Source organism: Amblyomma mixtum, chromosome 9 (assembly GCF_055824585.1).
Source record: "Amblyomma mixtum isolate Tamu chromosome 9, ASM5582458v1, whole genome shotgun sequence".
Taxonomy (NCBI): Eukaryota; Metazoa; Arthropoda; class Arachnida; order Ixodida; family Ixodidae; genus Amblyomma; species Amblyomma mixtum.
Window position 1 is genome coordinate 120,537,548 of NC_143020.1, and position 22,688 is coordinate 120,560,235.

The 22,688-nt window shown below is 50.0% G+C and overlaps 1 protein-coding gene across 1 annotated transcript; it reads left to right on the top strand.

Moving 5' to 3' along the window:
- Positions 1-2,905: 2,905 nt before the first annotated feature.
- On the top strand, positions 2,906-22,451 carry LOC149331035 (uncharacterized). The gene is made up of 8 exons (XM_089559542.1): positions 2,906-2,924; positions 3,442-4,489; positions 5,300-5,455; positions 8,036-8,291; positions 13,384-13,590; positions 16,666-17,211; positions 20,163-20,668; positions 21,679-22,451. Exons 1-8 carry the CDS (start codon positions 2,906-2,908, stop codon positions 22,025-22,027), a joined length of 3,087 nt encoding a protein of 1,028 aa, XP_089415668.1. The 3' UTR covers positions 22,028-22,451.
- The last annotated feature ends 237 nt before the right edge of the window (positions 22,452-22,688 follow it).

Here is a 22,688-nt window from a genome sequence, read left to right on the forward strand (position 1 = left end):
CTCATCGCACTGTAATTAATTCTTCACATATAAAGTACCCCAATGAGGCATGTAAGTTTTTTTTTTTAAATAAATAGACCAACTGAGAACAACTCTAACAAGTCTTTTTTTGTGGCTTTCTTAGTGCAACGTAAGCACGTCTCACAAGTTCAAAAACTTATCCACAGTACTTCTTTGTAGTCTGGCTATATTATATTGGCTTGTGATGCCCATCTAATCCGATTTACAAAACTGCTAGCGACTTACTCTTTCCGTGGCTTTAGCAACTCGTCACTTTAGTCCCGAGAAGAATTCCTCCCGAGGGCTTCTGCTTGTTATAGTATGGCTAAAGTCGATGTTCACAAGTTTTTAGGAGCCGCCATTGAACTTTCCCTCCTTCTTAGCAATTTACGAAATATAATTTAAAGTCCAAACCCGATTTGCGAGGTAGGCGTTGCTTCTAAAGCAATTCTGAGCCAAGTTGAACTGTAAAGCAGTAAAGTAAAGGGATGCGCGTACATGCTGCCGTTTTTCAAATGTACTTTTCTCCCGGAGACAACCTACATTGTAGTCGTGTTTGTGTCTCTAGATTAGCTTAGCGCAGTGAAAAAAGACAGAGACGGCGGACGAAGTATTAAGTGTCTCGTAGTGCATTCATTTCAATTGTACCAACGACCTGAATGCAATCAAACATTTCAACTCCTTCAAATGCCCAGTTCTTCCCCTCAGCACACCACGCATTTTGTTCACCAAGCCCGTGCAATTTCAGGAGCGCCTGCAGTGGTGCACGTTACTGCCACAAGCGTCCAACCACAGTGCTGCATACTGCATTAAATGCTATTTTCAATGCAGTATGCGTATGTTTTTAATGCAGAGAAATCACATTAAATGCGATTTCTCTTGTTTTGCTGCGCAGCTCCAACCTTATTCCACCTGCCTGAGTACCAGAAGGAGGGCCTGAAAATAAAGCACCTCAGTAGTGGCGAAAGGTTTTAGTTATGAAAGCTGCGAGTGTGGCTCCCCCTTAAAAAGGCCGCACTACAGGGCGTCCAGTTCCTGAGGCGTGGAGTACGACCCAGCATCGGGCCTAGGATTCACAGCGCAGCCTCTCGCAGGCATAAAATATGCACAGACGCTGACAGCAAGCACACTGAATGCACGGCATCAACACAGCCGGTTGCAGTGCAGGGCAGTAAATACTTGAAGGCTCGGCAGGTCCAGAGCAGCACATGCGAGAGAGAAGGACAGGAGATGATGGTGCAACAGGCGCCTGCTTGGTGGAAGAAAGTGAGCGAAGGAGGAAGAGTGCCGCCAACTCTGCTATTGCAAGGAGGAAAATCTCTGGTTACAACGCACCCTGGGCTTCATAAAACAGGCAGCCTAGAAGCGACCTACGCGGCGTGTCGTCCCGTCCGGTAAGAAAAATGCCCGACAAGCAACGGCCGCGCAGATGGGGAGACACAGGGGGTCCGCGGCGATATAATAAAAGTTATAGAGGAGAACAAAATTGGCGAGTCTCCAACGTCCCCTTGCACCAGCATGTGCGCACTGTGCTTTTACAGCGCAAGCTCGTCTCGCAACAGACCCTAGCTCCGGGTAAGCAGACGACGCGAAAGCGTTGCCTAACCTGTGCGGGGCAAGCACAGCACACGGCTCCGTCCCCTCTCGTTGTGCTCTCTCGGCGACTTGTGGGAATCCACCCATGAGACACCAAGCAGGGCTCACTGAGTGCGGGCAGAAGCAGACTAGCCCCTTTCAGAAAAACTCTCTCAGTGCCACGAGCGGGGCTCAAAACAACGCTGGCCTGTTTTTAAAAACTGTGTAAAATCTTAGGTGAAACAGCCTGTATAAGGGACCTCGCCCGCCGAGCCTCGAGCGACAGCGGACCGCTAAGGGCGAAAAAGGCTGAAAACGCGACCATGTGCGCGCCACGCTTGAAGTCGGAGCTAACCTGCGAGGACATTCCATCTGGGTACCAAAATCAGAACGCTCCAAATGCCGCGGCACGGCACCACCATGCCGCGCTCGGCCGAGCGAGAAGGGCATCTGGCGAGGCAATCGGGCGCTGGGTTTACGCCAGAGAAATTCGAGCTCGTCATTTTGCAAGACTAACATTAAAAACAAAGCACACCAAGATGTTTTGAAAACTGTTGCGAGCGAAGCATAGCGAGATGCTGTTCGTATGTTTTTTTGCTGGGCAATTTTTCAATTTTTTTTGGCTAACATTCTCAACAAGAACTTACGTTGGAAATAAGAACGTGCTTGCAAAACATACGCAGCATAAGTGATTGCAGCACTTGAAAAACTACGCTCGGTTGGGCACTGCACTCATCAGAGTCTTCAACGTTACCACTGCGATTTTGTGAAATTCTCGAAAAAGGAATAGAAAAAAAGAACAACTCAACCGGAAAGAAAGCGAAAGCGAAAGAAAGCGAAGAAAGCGACAGGTTCCCATAAATGCAAGCTTTCTCTCTTCCGTCGAGGCATTGTGTAGAAGCATTAAGTGGAACCTCTATTACTGCGACCAGCAGGAGAGAAGCGAACATAATCACCTTTGCTGACAGGAAGCAAATGCGACCAATAAAAACTGCCAGATAAAACAAAAACACACGACTGTTACCACTGAGTAACGTGAGATTCAGCGACAGCTGCTGAGTCTTTTTCATTTGACGATATATTGAGGTAAGCAATTTGAGAGCGACATGAGTGCAACACACTTAATTCTAAACGCATACTCGTCCTTCGACTAGCGGTCTTGCGCAGTTCGCCATTCCAGACCCACAGAGCCATGCGGCTATCACGTTCCACGGTAACCACTTTCCGGTTACGCATTCTGTTCGCGCTGAAGTCTTCCACTGCCACGGGGACAACAAGGGCTACTTTCCGCGGCAACCACCCTCTGGCTGCGCAGTCCTCCGCTCTCACTATGCTCTCCTCCTTCCACGGTAAGCCTTCTTCTCTTCTTTCCATGGTAACGCCCTTCTGGAGGTTCCTGTGGTAACTCCTTTCCGGTTACGCTCTCACCCTAACACCCCCCCCCCCCTTTTTTTTTCGCGCTTATCGCTTCTCTAGTCAGCACTTCTGTAGTGCATAATAACGGGATTGCGATTAATTCTGCCCTCCTGGGGATCTCCAAAGGGCACCTACATCGCACAGCTCACGGGTGCCTTTTTTGCGTTTCGCCTCCATCGAAACGCGGCCCGCGCGGCCGGTTTTGAACTCGGCCCCTCGGGCACACCATATCGAGTGGTCTTATCTCTGGGCTACCGTGACGGGTGAGAGCGCGTTATAGATCTCCAGGCGGTCGAAAGTGTTCAGATCTTTTCGCTACGGTTGCGACGCCACACACATAAAGTAATGGGCGATTCCCTCGTGCTACCAAGTAGCTTGCATGTTCAGAAGGTAAACGTACATGAGGGCAAGAACAGCAGCCGAAATTTTGGTTCGCTCCCAACCACGAAGAAGAGAAAGAACTCGCGGCCCGTGCCTGCAGCCATGCCCCGCGCGTGGGAGAAGAAGCAGCGACGTCCTCGTGGAAAGACGTGCTCAAAGCTGCCTCGATGGGTTCCAAGCCCACGTCCATGGCTCATCGCACCGAGGGTGGCCACAGAGCTGGCGACCAAGAAGCGTCGGAAGTCCAACCACCCAGCGCCGAAAGGGCTGTCCACGTCGCACCGGACAGTACCAAGAGCACTTCCAAGAGCAGTACCAAGAACGGCTCTCGTGGCGTTTCGACCAAGAGAATACCTAGAGCAGCTTCTACTGGAGCCAAAAGAGCGCCAAGGTCTGACTCTAAGGACAAATATGGGCCTGCAGCTACAAAGGGTGCTCACAGAGGCACGTCCGGCACGGCAAGACGTAGTCCCACACGCGAATCCGGAGCCACACCGTCAAGCGGCAGTGGCGGATCTGGTGTAGCGTCCGCCAGGGCCGGATCCGCTTCTAGGAGAGTCAGAAATAGACCTAAGTATTCTCCAACGAGCAATAGAGGCGGATCTGGTGCCACCACGCCAGCCTCACAGCGGGAGGGCCACTCGCGCGCTGCCGAGAGGAAGTCCCCTGCTGCTTCGCCCAACACCAAGAAAGCGCCCAGAGGCACAAAAGATGGCCCGGGGACAGCAACGACCACTGGAAAGAATGGCTCGCCTGCCGCTTCAACCAAATTAAATAATGATTCCGGCTCTGATGTCGCCCCGATCCACACCAGGAGCGCTTCCGGCACTACCCCGACCAGTGGGGATGGCACCACTGCCTGCCCTGAGGACGGTACGCAGAGCACTGAGGATGGAACGCACTACGACGAGCGTACGTCGGAGAAGGCGTCCTGGTCGGAAGAGGAAACTCCACAGCCGATCCTGCAGAGGCACCGAGGCGAGGCGTACGTGCCACCCGGCTGGTTCAAACCGCGCGGGTCGTACTCGAGTGAGATGGAGGTCGACAGCGGCGCTGCGTCGTCCGGTGAAGGATCCGGTTCGAAGGGTGCGGCGGCGTCCTCCGCCGTATCGCCCAGGTGGGTGTCATGAAGTACGTGCTGAACGGTGACACTCGCTGGTCTACTAAGGGCATTAAAGCTGAGCTGAAACTGCAAACACATTCGCACAAAGAGCAAGCCAGCGCATGAGTCCAACTACAGCAGAGTCACATTGCGTCTCAAACGGCTTCAGACGTCCTCAATAGTGTGAAATCTATTTTATTGCCTGTACCATCCCGTAGAGCTGTTTCATACTGACGGAAACAGTAACCTACCTGAGTGTACCTCGTTTTCTGTAATCGCTATTTTAATACCGGAAATCAGTAGTGGGCGACGAATCGCATTCTCTTAACAGTTATCGAGTGGAGTGGTTGCTTTTCTAGATTTTTAGTTGTTTTTGTTGCAAGATGTGCAGCACTAGTTTAACCCAGCTTATCAGCTGAAGAGATCGTCCGCACACGACTGAGGCCAGCGTCCCATCCCCGCCACCTCTTTCCTTCCCTTGTCTCTTCTGACCACTGTGCGGATGGTACTTTAGAAGGTGCGTTCGGTGAAATTTTTAGGGGATTCCCCCCAAAGGAAGTAGATTTGTAATGAGAGACTAGTTACTCATTGGCACCCACCCGAGCACAGCCAAACGGCTGCGCTTCCACGGAGTTTCTGTGAGATCCGGACAGTTTTTTTTTGAAGCTTTTTGACTGCGCTTGGGCGGATGTCAATGAGTAATTACTCTTTCGTTAGCATCACTGTGACCCCCGCCTGGCCGGGCAAGCCGCGTCGCACAATAAATGCTCGTACACTCTTCCGTGCACGTTCAGACTGTCGATGCTGCGTGGGCGCTTGACGCAGCTTCCTGCGTCGCATCACCGGGGGCGAAGGCGAGCAGTCGGCGCGCCGCCGGTTCGCGCTGTGCGCCGCATGCTGTGTGCTCGGGACGTGCCTGGCGTCGGTCGTAGCCCTGACCCTGCTGCACACGAGCGACTCGTCGTGGGACCACAGGTGCAAGTGAGCGCGCGGTGATCACTTTCCCGTCACCACTGGTGCCTCACCCGGCTGTCGCGCAGGCTTAACGTTTCGTCGCGATGAAGTGGAAAACATGCCATGCATGCAGCGCGACGTATACTTTCTGTGTGCTGGTTCAACCCTTTCGCGACTAAGAACCCTCTCGCTGACTCTAGTAAAAACATACTTTGAAACTCACTGAATGAAATTCACTTCGCTTCCAACTTCCCAAAAATTAATAGAACCAAACATTCTGCGGATTTCAGCGTCAGCTAGCTGGGCGCTTAACTCCAGCTCACTATTCTGCTACTTTTGAGAGAGGCAGCTATGTGCACAGCTGCCAGAGAAATTCACAGAATATTTGAGGGTCTGTTAAACACCGAAAACGCAAGCATAACTGGTGGGCGCTGAATTTTAGCTCAAACGTGGAAGTGCCCCAATCATGGTCCGCCTGCTCCTTGCGTCTGGATGAACTGAACTGCGGGATGCGGTACGAGGTCCAGTTTCTCGACTACTGGTTTGGATCTGTTTTATGAACGCGTACCTCAGGGTGTTCTTGCCGTCGACGCATGCGCTCAAGACGACGATCACGACGGCTTTCTAGACGTTCCTCATCCGAGGAGACTTTAAGGAAGGCCTTCAAACGTCAGTCTAATGTGAGTGCAGGCGCTGCTGTTGTCAATGTGGACATCAAATGGCGATCCGTTTTTGTTGCCCAACTTTCATTCGACATAGTCTTTTGCGTGCGCGTGCAGCATGTTCGTGGTCACGGGATCATGACTTGCGGTCAGAAAACACGCACTGCGTTGAAGACAAGGAGACAACGAGATTATAAGGCCTGCTGCTCGTGTATGCCTCGATTCTTTTCGCCTTTATCCCCTGGCTGTTCCTATCCCGGGAAGATGTACTCGGTAAAGCTGCATTGCAAGCATATAGCAGTATGTAATGTTTATAGCAGCTGCGTCTCACCGGTACTCACATAGGGACAGGAACGTGGAGGCTAATGAACCGGGTTCAATTTAAATTGAGGACAACGCAACGAGCTATCGAAAGGGCAGTGTTAGGTGTAACGTTAAGAGTGGGGAAGAGGGCAGAGTGAGTCAGGGAAGAAACGCGGGTTAGTGACATCCCAGTCGAAATAGAGAAAAGAAGTTGGAGGACATACTTAAGCTCCGCCTTAAGGACCTGACGCGATAGCGTAATGGGTTAATTCCCACATAAGCAAAACTGGTCATTATCTACTTTGCCATTACATAGATCCCTGGGAACCCTCATAACATTCCTGGCGCAGTGGTGCCAGATCGCCACGTAGAGTCGCCACGTTCATCGGAGTGTCTGTTCAGACAGCAGCATGCGATGGTGCAGGAGGGGGGGGGGGGGGGGGGGGTATACGCTACGCAGGATCAACCTCCTGCCTGGCTGTCTTTATTCGATGCACGTGTGTGTCTCCCGTATTTTGATATGCAAGCGAAGTGAGACCAGGATGTTGGTGCAACTGTGTATGACGGGTTGTAGGATGCGACCTGGCTAATTCGGCCTTGAAGCCTGTCAAGGTGGGTTGTCTTTCATGCAATAAAGAAAAAGAAAAGCACAGTGGTGCACCGGTTAAACAATGGGCCAGTGGCCTGCGATGGCAGGAGCTGGCACCGGTGTGCCTTGTGCGACACAAGTTACAATCATTAAGTGAAGTGGCACCTGCCAGTGTGGGGAGGCCAAGTCCTTTTATCTGGCAAGTTTGAGGTGAAAATTAGCGGCGCTTTGAAGGACTCATGGTTGCGGCAACACAGTTCGTCCCCAAATTACCAACTGCTTATTCTGAGCCAAAATTAGGTCATATGGAACTAGTAATTAGTCGTCATGGTGTTGAGAGTTAAGAGTTAGTCTTTAGTAAGCCTAACTTAAGCTGTCATCACTTTTTGTGATTGATTGATTGATTGATTGATTGACAGATTGATTGATTGACAGATTGATTGATTGATTGATGGACTGATTGATTGATTGATTGATTGATTGATTGATTGATTGATTGATTGATTGATTGATTGATTGATTGATTGATTGGGGTTTAACATCCCAAAGCGACTCAGGCTATGAGGGACGCCGTAGTGAAGGGCTCCGGAAATTTCGACCGCCTGGGGTTCTTTAACGTGGTCCGACATATCGCACTGCACACGAGCCTCTAGAAATTCGACTCCATCGAAATTCAGCCGCCGTGGCCAGGATCGAAACCGCGTTTTTCGGGCCAGCAGCCGAGCACCATAACCACTGAGCCACCGCGGCGGGTGTCACTTTTTCTGGGTCTGTAAGGGAGCAACGCTTGATCCTTTTAGGGACAACTGGATGTTGCAGGGAAGTTAGTCCTAAGTTAGCGCCTGAGTCTAAGGCGAAATAAAAATGCAGAAAGTTAGACTGATACGACATTTTCCACATTATGGAGGGCGATCGGGAGGCTAAATCTGGCTGGCTTTCGTTTGCAGCTGTCAGTAATAGTAGTAATGGTTCTCCCAACGCCTTTAGCGCCTAGTAGGAGTCTTAGTACTTTCTGGCTTATAGAGTGTAACTACTCGCGGGCTGCACGTACAGGACGCCGTTCTGCGCCCGGGCCCAGCAGCTGATGACCCCTGCGCGGGGGGCCCCGAGTCCCTGCGACAACTTCTACGGCCACGTGTGCTTCGAGTTCGAGCGGCGGGGGGTGAGCTTCCTGGAGGCGCTTCGGCTGCGGCGCAAGACCGACTACCACGAGCACCTGCTGTCCATGAGCAATGCCGCGGCCACGGGAGACGCGACTCGCAAGCTCGCCCTAGCGCACCAGGTCTGCGCCCAGTTCTCTCACCGACAGGTACTCCACTGCACCCGTGCTAACACCTGCTGCTGACCAAGACGTGCATGTGCTCACGGGCTGCACAGCAGGTGTGTCAGGGAAGCCCGGCACTAATTTTTAGTTAGAGTTAATGGCTTTTGCTTCACAGTATTACCAGTGCTGGTGGACACTAGAAAACCGGTAAGCTGGTTTTTTAAGTTTTAATAGTTAGCCTTTTACTATTAGAGTAAGCGCATGACAGTAATTAGATGTATAGCTTGCAGCTGGTAATACCCATATGAGTTTTTATATCTTGAAGAGCATGATTTCCGACGGTGCTGTGGCTGGACAAACTTTGGCCATTTCTCGCGCAATTGGAATATCCTGCGCTGGCGTTGAGTGTGCAGTGACCTCCGTGCAGTCACGTCACTCCGTGGAGTAGGTGCTATCGGACCTTCTCTGATATGCCTAGCTGCGGTGCTCATCGTTGATTGCTTATCTGGCTGCACCAGACGAGGCGTGGCAGGGAAGGACAGTACAGTCGCTGGAAAACTTAATCCAGTGATTCTGAAGGCCAGGTGGCTCCTGCGCCACGGAGTGACACTAATTCACGGACGTCGCTGAGTGCTTACCGCGGGGAAGGATTTTCGAATTGCGCCAGAAATGGTCAGAGTTCGTTGAGCTACACCATCGTTGAAGATCATGCTTTTCAAATTCTAGCAACTGGCATGGGCACTACTAATTTGTCATTGCAAACAGGCGCCGAAGTCTGAAAGTATAAAGCTAGCGATCAGAATTTAGGTAATGAAATCAATAGTTAAAGCGATTCACCGCTTTTCTGGTGGCGACCAGCACTAGTATTGCTATGCCGCAAAAAATATAATATGACCTCTGAAAACGAATTTTAAAAATTAGTGTTGATCTTCCGTGAAACACTTGGCATAGCTAGGTCCTATGAAGCCGCATATGCCGACTTTCGCTAAACTTTTGGCCGTTGGAAAAGCTCAAATGCTCAGTCCATCTTTTGGTCATCATCATCATTTGTTATTTTGTGCGTGTAATTCTTCAGCCTTTAACTTTATCGGCTCTCTCAAAGTCAGCGATAAAAACGGCCGTAATGACAACTTTCTCCACTCCAGGAAAGAAAAAAATGCGTCATCCTTCTTGTCCTTTGTTTTTTATTGACATCGTTGCGCAACAAGCATAAGTTAGATGTACGATGATTACACGAATAACCGATAAAAGCGTCTTTAAACAAAACAATCACGGAGGCAATTAGTCGCAACAGACATTTATTAGCGCCGTACCAGCCGTAGTGTTTTTATCTTAACGGCGAAAGCGATGAATGTTGAGAAGTGTTACCTGTTGCGGTCTTGATTTCAGCAAATATTGCCTCTGACGAGGCACTTGGTGCATGCCTGCGAATTTCGGCAATTTGAGTGGTGGGCCATTTTTGGACAGCGCATTTAGATGAGTGATAATCAGGCGGAAAAGACGTTACGCAATAAAGATAAGCGCGCAGGACTAATTGGACTAACATGCTCGACTAATTGCGGCATTGAAGCTTCTCATCTCACTTGTGTAACAACTTTTTTTAGCTGGTTTTCACCAATTTGAGCGTCGGTAGCGGAGGTTTCCACGTGCTTGTCCATCCCCTAGTTCTCGGGCAGACGTACGCATGACGTTGCTACGACATCCACCGCGGGTCGCGACCCCGTATGGAGCTTGCGAGAATAACCAAGAGGACGAAAGGACGTCGTTGGCTGTTATCTGAAGAGCCCTTTTCAGGCTATTACGTGCACGTACTGAACGACATTCCTGTGTGATCCAACGTTGTGCTCCAAAGGTGTGCTCCAACGTTGAGCGAGTTAATTTCCTCAGTATCTTTGAAAGCGGAAAGGTTTTCATTTATTTTGTTTGAGTACACGTGTTTTATGAGACGTATTGTGAAATTAACCATGCGCTTTTTAAACGTCTGCGTCAAGAAAGAGCCATATTTCTGTAGTCACATTAAGTCTTCTGCAAAACACTAACCAACCAAACACGGATTTCACACTTCCAGGCACTTTTGAACAGGCATCGGGTCGATGCCTCTTGAAAGAGGGGGGGCAATGCCACACTGCTGGCACTCTGCCGGCGCCACCTGGTGGCCGAACCTTGGCTCCCAGCGCGTGGCCGCGCGTCGTCTTCGTTCTGCATGAGCTCGGCGGTTCGGCGGGCTTCGTCCTAGGAAACGCTGTGCTTCCCGCTTTTCTGCTGCGTTTGTCGGTGACAATATATGGTGGATGAATGACCGCGCAGCTAGTGTCTTTTTTTTTTCTGTATGAGACTCAATGTATTGCGCCCAGCCCAGCTGATCGGCTTCTATGCAGTTATTTAAAGCGACAGTAAGGACGACTTCATCAAACTTTCGTTCTTTTATGCAGCGACCACATTTCTCAACAACGAAGAGAAGGCTGCAGGGGCGGAGCGTTTGTAACTGCGTCACTCCACCATTAGGTTCTGGTTTGGTTTTGGTTTATGGGGTTTAACGTCCCAAAGCGACTAAGGTTATGAGAGACGCCGTAGTGGAGGGCTCCGGAAATTTCGACCACCTGAGGTTCATTAACGTGCACTGACATCGCACAGTACACGGGCCTCGAATTTCTCCTCCAAAGAAATTCAGCCGCCGCGACCGGTATCGAACCCGCGTCTTTCGGGCCAGCAGCCGAGCACCATAGCCACTGAGCCACCGCGGCGGCCATTAGTTCGTGTCAGGACGATCGCACAGCCTGTACTACGTTGCCCGCTGCGCTGTTGCTGCGCTCCGTTCGTATAACGTGGATGGTGACATTGTTGCCATCTATGGGTGCCTTTTGTAACCTCTAGTGTCTAAACAATTGTAGCCAAAGAGGTTGTGCATTCCGTGACTCTCTAACGTTGGAAATATGAAGAAGTGTGCCTTGAATAACGAGTACTACCAATTTGCTTTGTTTTGAAACGAAACTGCTGAATGCAGTAGGCGAATCTAGGTTCCCCACGTACCAAAAATGTTCGTGTTTCAGGTTCTTCACCTTGGACTGCGCTGCCAAAACAGATGTCATGCAGTGTAGTAAAAATCGATTCTTCGGCTCGTTCTGGCTATCCTGATGTTTTTGCGCCAACAAACGACACATATTGGCAAGTAGGTTGAAATAAAAAATTTTCCCGCCATTCAGTTCAACTTTGTGGCGTCATGAACGATAAGGACTCCGTGAACACGGTGGTATTGCTTATTCTCAAGGCCCACACACAGTAATTTTGGCCGACTTACCGCAATGACTGGGGTGGAAGATGCTGCGGTTTAGTTTTTGGCTTCTAGATTTTGAAAGCGGCGTTTCCAGTTAGTCTAGAACCTTTGTCATTTGAGCTGTGTAATCTCTTTTACGCAGGTCAATTTGAAATGTTCTTCAGTGTCCTGTTAACCCCTTCGTCCTGCAGTCGCTCTCGGCCTGCTTGAGGTGCACCCGATCACAGGAAGCTATCGCATCATCCCTTTCCTCACAATCTCTTCCCCTTTACGTTACCCTGAATTAGTGCACTGCACGGGCTCGGGCCAGCCCGAAAGCCCGGGACTGGTTTATTTTGCCGGGCCTGGGCCGGGCCCGGGCCTGAAGTTGCGGGCCAGGGCCGGGCTCGGGCTTAAAGCTGCGGGCCAGAGACGGGCTTGGTTCTGTACAGAAACGGCTGGTGTCCGACTTTTCATTCACTATTGCCGAGTGAAGTGCACAACTGCGGCATTGAAGCAGCGACACGGATGAGGTATGAGTTATAGTACGCACCGAGAAAAAACGAACCTTTTGTCATTGACTTATTTATTTCCTTATTTCCACGCCGCGGTGCAGTAAGAGTAAAATTCATCCGGCCTTAATTAGGCCATTGATCGTTCGTCATCCCGAAACATACGCATACACTACTAGAAATGCATTCGGGAAGAACATATCAGTTTAGGACGCTTACAGTCTTCAAGCACATACCGTGAAATACTCGAGCCTTTTACCTTTTCGTTTCTGCTGAAAGGCGACCACTTCGGCTATGAGCTCAACCTGTGAAATCGCGTTCACTAAAAAAATGTCATCCTACTGCTTACTAGGCAGCTTTAATATGTATACTTCGCGGGCGGCAGAATATAACTGATTGCGTTCAGGGGGGAACGCATTGTAGACTATTACGCGTGTATGCAGCCCTTTTTATTTAGCTCTCGGAACTTCCGAGTTTATCTTTGCCCACCTACACGAAATCACTCTCCAAAAGACGGGCCCGGCGAGCACTACTCCTCATCACTTCCTTCTGGGTTAAAAAGAAACAGCATTCTGGAAGCCAAACTGCGGTTTCAGAACCTTTGTCGGCCAGTTTCTTGTCGGTCTAGTAGCAGTCTACTTGCTCAGAGTGAGCAGTATACCTCAAGCGTTACTGTGAAACGGGGCGAGCCAGGCCCGGGCTGTGCTTCACTCCGGGATTCACGGGTCGGGCCGGGCTCGCTAGAGCGATAGTTTAGCGGGCCCGGTCTGGGCCCGGGCTTGAAGCCTCGGGCCTCGGCTGGGCTCGGGCTTCAGGTCTCGGGCCCGGGCCGGGCTCGGGCCTCAGATTGAGGCCCGTGCAGTGCTCTACCCTGAATGGACCGCACGTGCCGTAAATTACGACACAATGCCGAAGCTATGCGTTTTTAGAGGCTACAATTTTAGTGCTGCCGGACTGTGTATAATCGCGAATCATATATCATTTTTGTTTTCATGAAATTTCCATTGCGATTCTATGCTGCAGGCGCGGATGATGCCCCGGTGCGAACTGTATACCGGAAACTATGGTATTACGGTGTTTTAGACGTGGAACATTTTTCTCGCCACGCGATTCATACTCATGACGTGAATATCGAATTGAACTCTGTGATCACAGTTGCGAAAGGAATGACGGCTGCGGCGCATACCCTCAGGAATCTGCGGTCAAAGCCGACTTGACGTCATCCAATTTGCTTGTGTAAATGGCTAGTGGGGGCGCTGCCCGTACTCCACTTCTTTCCAAGCTTGCAAATGCTCCGTTTTGAGTGAAAGTAGTCGCTTTGTAATGAGTTCGGCTTGTCTTCAGTGTGCCTCTGTAACTCTCTCATTCGCAGAATCCTTCGCTGCGCACCATGGCGTCCCAGATGCGGCAGTCGCTGGAGTCCGAAGAGATGACGGATTTCTTGGAGGCGCGCTCGGCTCACAAGGACACCGTGCGCGTGTTGACCCGAGCCGCCGTGCGCATGGGCATCGGCACGCTGTTCACCGTCGTCGAGAGCGCCGTGGCGTCCGACAGGCGCCTCCACATCGTCGCCAGGCGAGTACGAACACAGAATGCGACACGGTGGAAAAGGCGCTTCAGTCGCACCCGCGCCGCACTTCTGAGCTTGGAAACTGATTGAAATCGGGTTTTTTTCTGCAGCGATAGCTATTGGGCGCATTTCCTGGGAAAACTTCCTTGTAGCAGAAGAAGATGGTTTATGGGGGGTTTAACGTCCCAAAGCGACGCAGGCTATGAGACGCGCCGTAGTCAAAGGCTCCGCAAATTTCGACCATGTGGGTAAGAGAAGTTTATTTGGCGTCGCGATCAAAAAGGGGCATCCGTCCCTCTACAAAAACAAATATACATTGCGGCTGTTTAGAAAAAAATTTATTTACATATGTACACATGTCAAGGTTACCAGGTACAGTGACACTTACAAGACCACATGACAATAAGCATGTAAGGCGAGCCAATTAAACAGGTACCATAAACATCTCTAAGTAACTAATAGAATTTGCTCGTGGGCGATGTAAAACAGGATAGAACACCTATTGATAGAAGGGTGAAAAGGCAATAATTTGACATTGAAATATTTAAAAGGAGACCTTAGTGTTTTGAAATATTTAAAAGGAGACCTTAGTGCCAGTTTGGCCCAAAAACCAGGACAAGACGACTATTATTCACAGAAATGAATGGGCATGACCCTTGCCGGAGAAACTCTTCCTCACCCAAGAAAAAAGAGTGTTCCTCGGACAAAAACTGGTGAGCTCCCACTCAGCGGGGAATGTTGAACAAAATATGAGGAAGTGTGTAGTACGACCGGATTGTTGCTTTTCTAAAACAGGCGCACCCGCATTAGGAAATGGAGGATTGTATCGGTAAATATGCGCATTGCATTTAGCAAACAAAGCCTGAATAGGTAAAGCAACTCTTCTTTCATCTAATTGCACAGATCTGTAACCTTGCTTTCCGGCAGGCCATCGAATTTGTCATCCGCGAACGCTTTCGAGCGCAAGTTTCACATCGTGAATAGTTAACATTAGCCTGGAATGCTCGACTTGGCGGGCGCTTTTGCTGCGTTGGCGTAACACCATGCGTCGATGATTAGTCAGCATTCAGTGACATCGTGTATGACGCCACTGTAATGCACAACGCTGATTTGTCCGCACGCATTAGCGTCATTGTTTTCAACAGTAAAGTCAAGGGCACTCTACCAGAGAACGGAAATACAGGGGTTTCCCCAGGAATTGAAATTAGGTGGGAGGGGTGTCTAAAGCTCTAGGGGGGTGGGGGGATGGCATGTAGGGTAGAGGAAAAGGGGTAGTAATTTTTAATTCTTTATTTCTGCCGTTCATGTATCGCTCACAACTAGCACCTTTTGAGAGTTCAAAACACATTACACGAATACGAAAATTCCTAGTTGATGTAAAAAAAAAATTCTTAGTATAAAGGAAGTGCCTGCAAAAAGTGGAGGTGTGTACACCCGTGGGTGTGCAGGGAAATCACCGAATAATATATTCGCCACCGGTAACAGCTATTACAAAGTGGTAACCATCGTGTGAATTTTATCTAGCGGGGGTGAACATTAAAAATTCGCGAAGGAATTGCTGAACTATTGTACACAAAATTTTGCATTGAAAACAATTCGAAGCTTCGAATATCTCTTCAGGAGCGTTCGACTTCCTTAAGAATAGTTTAGGCACGACGATTATGGTTGTTTCAGCTGCGAAGTATTCTGGAAACAACTCCCATTAGCCCACCTCTCGCTAATTTGCTGCAGTGGCTGAAAGGCTACGGCGTTCGGCTGCTGAGCAGTCGGCCACGGTATCGAATCCCGTCACGGAGGCCGAATTTGTTTTAGGCAAAATGCGAAAAACAGCCGATGCTGCGCCACGACAGTGGACGTTATAGGGCGACAGGTGGTTCAGAAAACGTCATACGTTAACTGTTCGCCACAAGCCACGTGGTGTACACCAGCTAAATACGTCTGTATGTGAAAAAAAAAGCGCTTCAGGTAGTTGGGTTGACGTGGTTTGCAAACGTTTTTTTTAGATGGCGCCACACTATAAAAAATTGGTTTTGGAGGAAAAAAAGTGGTGCAGTATCTGGCTCCATTTCAGTGGACACCCGAACCGTGCCGTAAAAGAAGGGTGGAAGGTGGGAGTGAAAGAAGAAAGAGAGAAAGAGGTGCCGTAGAGGAGGTCGCCGAAATAATTTCCACTACATTCGGTTGTTTAAAGTGGACTGACATCGCACAGCGCACGGGCGCCTTTGCCTTTCGCCTTGATCGAAATGCGGCCACTGTGGCCGGGATCGAACCCGGGAACTCCGGCTCAGAGGCCGAGCGCCCTAACGAGTGAGCCACCGCGGCGGCTCGGGAAGCGGGTGAATAATGGATTTCTTTTTACTGACAACGCTGGGCACTTATGCATTGCCACAAAACACGGCGCAGTACTCATGTATTCCATCAGGGTGATGACAAGTCGTAGCACCGAGTAGAGCGCAATTTTTTTTGAAGCGAAAAGCTTCCCTACGAGGGTCGGAGCCGAGCTTCGCGTGAGCCGGTGCACAGATTTGCCAGTTCTGCGCATGCGCGAAACCGAGTGACGTCACACGCGGCGCAGGTGGCCTCAGCCGTCGCCGCCGACTCCATCACCTGACCTTTCACCGCAACCGCTCGCTACTGCGCATGTGCGCCGCCGCTACCGCTGCGCGCGACTGCTCCTCGCCACCGTTTGACCTTTCGATCCAGCCGCTCGCTACTGGGCTATAAATGCTCTTGTTAGAGAATAGGCGCTCGCACTCGCCATGGAAGTAGAAGCACCCAGATGTCCAAAGTGGCCCCTGATTTTTAACCGCGCCGATTTCCGTCTCCTGCTCCGCCACCGCACAAGCAGTGTGTGGACGGCCGAACGCCTCCACCGTTATCGTGGTGCTCCCACTGCATTGTGCGCGAACTGCGATAGCCATGACGTCAAACCAAGCATAACTGCAGCTTTTCGCTTGTATATCTAGGCTTAACCAGAGCTAAGCCACTGCCTAATCTTTTCGCCTTGCGACTCCGCTGAGAATTTAGTGGAAGAAAAATGCTCCCTTAATCTCATATCTACGGCAAACTTTCCCGGCCAGGAAGCCGCAGGATTACATCTTCCGCATCTCGGAGAAGCCCAAGCTGCTGGCGCATGTGGACACGCTGCTCCGCTACCTGTGGCGCGACAAAGCCACCGACTTCACGCTGCGGGGCATCGTGGGTCTGGCCACCAGGCTGTCCAAGATACCCTTCGAGAAGGACGCCTCGGAAGAAGTGGAGAACCTCGAGGACTACGTGCCCAACCCCGGCAACTTCATGATGGGCCGCATGATCACGGACAGCGTGCCAGCCAACGTGCATCTGCACGAGCACGTGAGCGCGGTCATCGTCAACAGCAAGATCATCGCGCGCGCCTACGACATTCTGGCGGAGGAGGAGCGCGACACGGCCAACCTGTACCTGCTGGTGCTGTTCTTCGACGAGTACCTGAAGCAGGTGGTCGGCTCGCAGCAGACCTTCCAGGAGTCCCTCAGCTGCACGCTGCTCGGCTCCAAGCTGTTCCCGCCGCAGTACGGGGCGTCCGAGGCGACCCTCTTCTACGACCAGACGGCGGCGCGCGATCTGCGCGATATCTTCGATCACGCCAAGGTACGCGGCCAGAGCCACTTCTGCCCCGCCCAAAGCTTTGGCGAACGCTGTGGCGAAAATAAAGTAGACATGCATAGATAAGAGTCCCTCGTTTTAAAGACAGCGACACTTTGGGTCACTTGACCTTGCGCCGTCATCACAATCTGCCCACCGGGTTTTGAGCAAACAGCGCATCATGCAGGCGGCAGTTAAATTGTTAAGGTGGAAGCCGTTAATGCCTCTTCGTTGTAAGCAGCAGTTGTCGACAGAAATGTCATGCTTTTCAATTGGTCCAAACGGTCGTGACGTCACAGTGCGCGAATTTCAAACGGGGCCAATTGTACTTTGGCTAGTAACCATACAACCAATTGAAGGGATCGTATAGTGATGCTCCAAGTAAGTGGGACCGAGTTTAGTTAATTGCTTAATTTACCCACAATTAGCCTAATTAACCTTTCTAATCAGGCCAGATAAATACATAAAACCGAGTAGAAAATTGGCCGAGTTCGGGGAATTGAACCCCGGTCTCCGGAGTACGAGACGAGCGTGCTGCCGCTCCGCCATGCCTGCTTTTTTTTTTTTTTATTGTACTCCGCCATGCCTACTCGATGGTTTGGAATGAACAAAGGCGCGTCTAGTGAATACGGTGTCTTCGTTCACTCCCATCTTCCTCCCTTCGCGTTACGGCGAGGTTCAGGTGTCCACCGAGATATGCGAGACAGATCATTTCCTTTCCTCAAAAACCAATTTACCGACGAGCAAGGTGCAGAGCCGAACGGGTGATGGCGTTCTGTGGACTCCCTGGCAGCGTTGCAAGAGGCTGTCGCGTTTAAATCTTAGAGGCGAAGCTTAACATCTTAACCACACATCAGTGACAGAAGCAGCAACACTGCGCTTTTCGCCTTACCGCACTTAAGGTCAACAAAGTGCCCCCCTGAATTTTTTATTCATTGCAAGAGGTTGCTCAAAGAGCAACCTGCACCGCCGGTCCACCGCGCCAGGAGTGGTAGGACGACTCCCAGGGATCTCTGAATAATAATGCCTTTATTTTCCATCACAAGGATGAGGGAGGCAGAGATAAAAAGCCAGGGGTGTAGCTTGACGAGCTCTCGCCTCCCCAAAAATAGATATGAGTTGTACAAGAAAGATATGCAGACAGCATAACAGCATACCAGCAAAGCTTAAAAAAAGAAAGAAAAACCTAGCAGTAATACTAAAGAAATAAAGGAAGCATGAACAGAACCTATTTTTTGACACAACTGTAACACTTTGTAACGCGTAAAAATCAAATGTAAAGGCAAAATTACATAAAAATTACAAATTGCAGAATTGTAATCACATAAATTGAAACACAATTACAGGAATTACAACTCAGAAGTTACATAACCACAACCACAAAAAAATTATACAAAATTACAGAAATTACAATTCAAAGTTACACCCGGTTACATATACTTGAAACAAAGTTTTGCAACCCTTTTTTTTTTCGACTGCTCAACAGTCATGTTGTGGCTATGGCAGAGGTTGAGATAGTGCGGTAGGCTATACCTAAGCATCTATTTGCCATACCCTGTTCTGTATGCATAAATGTGCCATATTTCGTTGTGTCTTGTTTTGTACGATGTGTGTTTTTTGCATAATGAAGCCAGTGTGGCAATGAAAGGAGTATTGTTATTATTTTCGGTTTTGTATTTAGAGAGTAAGCAGTATGCATATAAATCGTTAATTGGCATTATGTCCCCTTTCTCAAAAAGTGGTTTGGATGGGTGGTCATATGCTACATTATATACTATTCTAAGAATTCTTTAGGAATGTTAGAGGAAGAATGACCAATTTTGCTTTTATGTGGATTAACTTATTATCCTATCGCGTCCTAACCTGAAGGCGGAGTTTAAGTGTCCCCTGCAGTTTTTTTACCCATTAAGCCACCGCTGCGGTCAGTATACGCCAATATTCTGTCAGCGTGATCTCCATATCTATAGTTGTCATCTTTTTTGTCGCGGCTGCTCTGTGAAGTTCCCTGTGCGGCATCTTGAAGAATCGACAGGGTAGCTGTTCTCTGGCCTACGCCGCCGTATGTTCATGAAGGAAATAGTCATTATTATATTTCTTAAATAAATCAAGGAAGACTGAGGCCTGCTTCATAATATTTTTTCTCGCAGTAAAAACCGATTCTTTAGCTCCCTCTAGCTATGCTGATGTTTGTTGGGCACTAGAACAGGCAGGGAGAGCTCAAAAAATCGGCTTTAGAAAGATTTAAATGTCTGACGTCAACGTCGGCACAACTTAAGTGTTCACAGCTGAGGGTGGATGGCGATATAGCCTGGCGCGGGGAGCCGTGACATCACGGTAGTTTTGTTATGAAAACGTGGCAGCGACACCTGTGATTCATCTTCTGACTTCTTGCTACAGCTTCTAAATACTCCGTTTACAGTGCAATTGGAGTTTTGGGCGAATGTCATCGTATGAGCAGCGGTGGCTTAGAGGCTTTGGTGTTCGGCTGTTAGACGTCGGGGGGTGGGGGGGAGGGTGGGGGGGTGCGAATCCCGTTCTCGGCGGTCGCATTTGGATCGAGGCCTAAATGCAAAAGCACGCATACGTTGCGCGATGTCATTACACTTTATGTAGAGCGCCAGTCGGCGGAAAAGTCTTCGAATCCTTTTCCACAACGACATCCGTCACAGCCAACGTGTCACTTCGGACGTTAAGCCTTCCGCACTTGCACAAAGAACAGCAGGAAGACAGTATGGTGTAGAAAGATGACACAATCTGCTTTTATACCGCGACTTGGTTGGCTCAGTTAAGTTCCCACGACACTAGATGTTGTGCGTGGACGTTCACAACAAATTTGAGCTGCTTGACGGCGCTTGTGTTTTTCTCTTTATCGTCCCATCTTCGCTCTGTTCTTCTCCGTTATTTCGAACGTACTAGCCCGTGGGAGTACGCTTCTGACACTACAACCGCCACCACAGGTGACGGCTGCGGAGCACCTTGGCATCCAGGCGCAAAGCGTCGACCTCAATCTCAACATCCTCGAGCCAGGTTCTTTCCGGACGGACCGCGAGGCCCTCAACGGCACCCACGTGCACGAGTCGCACGCGCTCAACATCGTCGAGGGGCTCAAGGTGACCATGACGGGCATGCTTCGGCGCGTGGCCGAGGGCAAGTACGGCGGCGAGGCGCGCAGCCTGGTCGAGGCCCAGTTCGACGGCGCCTTCGACTACGACGCCCGAGTGTCCAGCCTGCTGGTGGCCACGCAGAACTTGCAGCCGCCCTTCTACTGCCAGAACGCCAGCGTGGTGCTGCTGTCGCCCAGGGGCACCCCGAACGAGGCCTCCGCCGCGGTCGCCGTGCCCTGCGAAGGGGATCCGCTCAAGCCTTTCCTCAACTACGGGCTCGCTGCGACGGCCACTGTCGAGGCGGTCCTGTCCTTCATCATCCAGAAAAAGCAGTTCAAGGACGTCGAGGAACGCGCCAGGTTTGCGCATTTAAAGCGTGCAGCGGGCAACGCATGGGACACGAAACGCCCAGATTCTACAGCGAAGCCTATTTGTGTTACGTTCATCCGAAGCGCATGGTTGAATGTCATTCTTGATTCGTAGGAATCATAGCATTGGTCATGGCACGAGGGTCCCCGCTCTGTTATGCAGCACTCAGCGGTATTAAGAATGTAGTTAAAAAGGAAGGGCTCGATAGCTGTTGTGAACACCAGGGTCATGCCGTGAGGAAAGGGTGAAAAAGGGCACGATAAAAAGATTGATATCGACTACGCTAGCTATCGCTGAATATCCTGAGGTACCGTCTTTGCAAAAATAACCGGGCAATTGAGATTTGTTTCGTAGCCGCGTAGAGAAGGACTTAAGGCAGCTCTTGAGCTATGATTGTAGGTAAAGTCAGGTGAACCATTGTCCTTACGTTCTGATACCTTTCGGTCTTTAGGGCTTCCGTAAAGGCTCCGTTATACGTTTGAGAAGCAAGACCCTGTTGCTCGGTTACTCTTGGCAAATGGGGTACGTAACAGGCGTAAACAATGTTAATTATTTCGCTTTCTACGAAAATGAGCAAGTGGAGGAAGTGGCGAGGTTTGATCCCCACTCCTGGGTACCCCTGTGTAATACAGCAGTACAAGCTTTCCGCCGGTCTGACGCTCGGCTTCTTCGGGGTCAAATGCTTTGGAAATGGGCCTTTGACCCCGCCTTGACTAGCCGAAAAACACCTCGTGCCATGGAACTGTTTCGCCATGGGTGCCCTTGCGTCATACAAATTCATCATCATCGTTATTTACCAGTTATTTTGCACTTTCAGAAACGATGGATTGCAATAAAAGACAACACGAACGAAGCGCAGTCCTCCGTGACGCTTTTTTCTTCGCGCCTTTGTTTCTGTATACAGCGCGCAGTGCAAAATGAACGGAAGCAAGTAGGCCCAATTTCTTGCATCTTTAGGTGTGTCTTTGCCAATTAACCCCACGCCATTTGTGTTGGGCAGGTGCTACAAGAAACAGCTGGAGCTGAGCAGCGACGCTCCTGCAGACACCCTGGCCGTCGTTCGCGGGGCCATGGGTCTGTCGCTGTCCATAGCGATGCTCAAGAGCCAGTACCGGTCAAAGTGGCGGGACCTGGAGCTCGACATGGAGAACCGCACGGCGCTGCAGCTCCTCTTCCACCGCCACTGCCTGCGCCACTGCGAGGCTCCGTCCAGGGCCAACGCCTCGGCGGGATTCCTCACCGGCGAGGACAAGTGCCACCTGGCACTGCTCAACATGGAGGAGTTCTTCAAGGCGTACAACTGCAGGCGCAGCGCGCCCATGCAACCCAGCATCAGCTGCCCCATTTGACCGCGTACACCGCCTTGCTGACAACGCGCGCGAGGGCGCGATTTTTGTTGCTCGCATCAGATCGGAAGGCACCTAATCTTTCCATCAAAACGTCAAGCTGTTTGCACTGATTTTAGCCCAGGTTACCATCCAATTCGTGGAATATAACTTTTGATTTTTATATGATATAATTAACCTCAGTAATACTTTTTTTCTGGAGCTAGAAATTTGTTATTGATGTTCCTAGGTGAAAGAAACTCTAACCTGAAAGTTTAGTGTTTCTGAAGAGCGACACTTCGGGCTTATACTTGTTGACAACTCTTCATGCAACGCTTTGGTTGACACCTGCTGATCGTTCTACCTGTCATGCACAAAGTTGATTTCCTTTATAGATACTCTGTACTCAGATCCTTAGCAGTAATGTTAAAAACAATGCTTTTGTACTTCTGTGTTCACTCTTGATTCCTTTGCAAAGACTGACGGTATATATATTTCCTTTCTGTCGTGTACTTTTATTTGGTTTAAAGCATGATGGTGGGAGGTGAGTGACCTCAAAGTTCTTGCTTCTTTTCTCGGAGAAAGGAGCCAGTCTTGCATTTTGTCCTTGACGCTGAGCTGCGTCAGACACAGTCGCCATGTTTGGGAATTTCCGCTCACACGACGATAAAATTGGCGCAGTGTT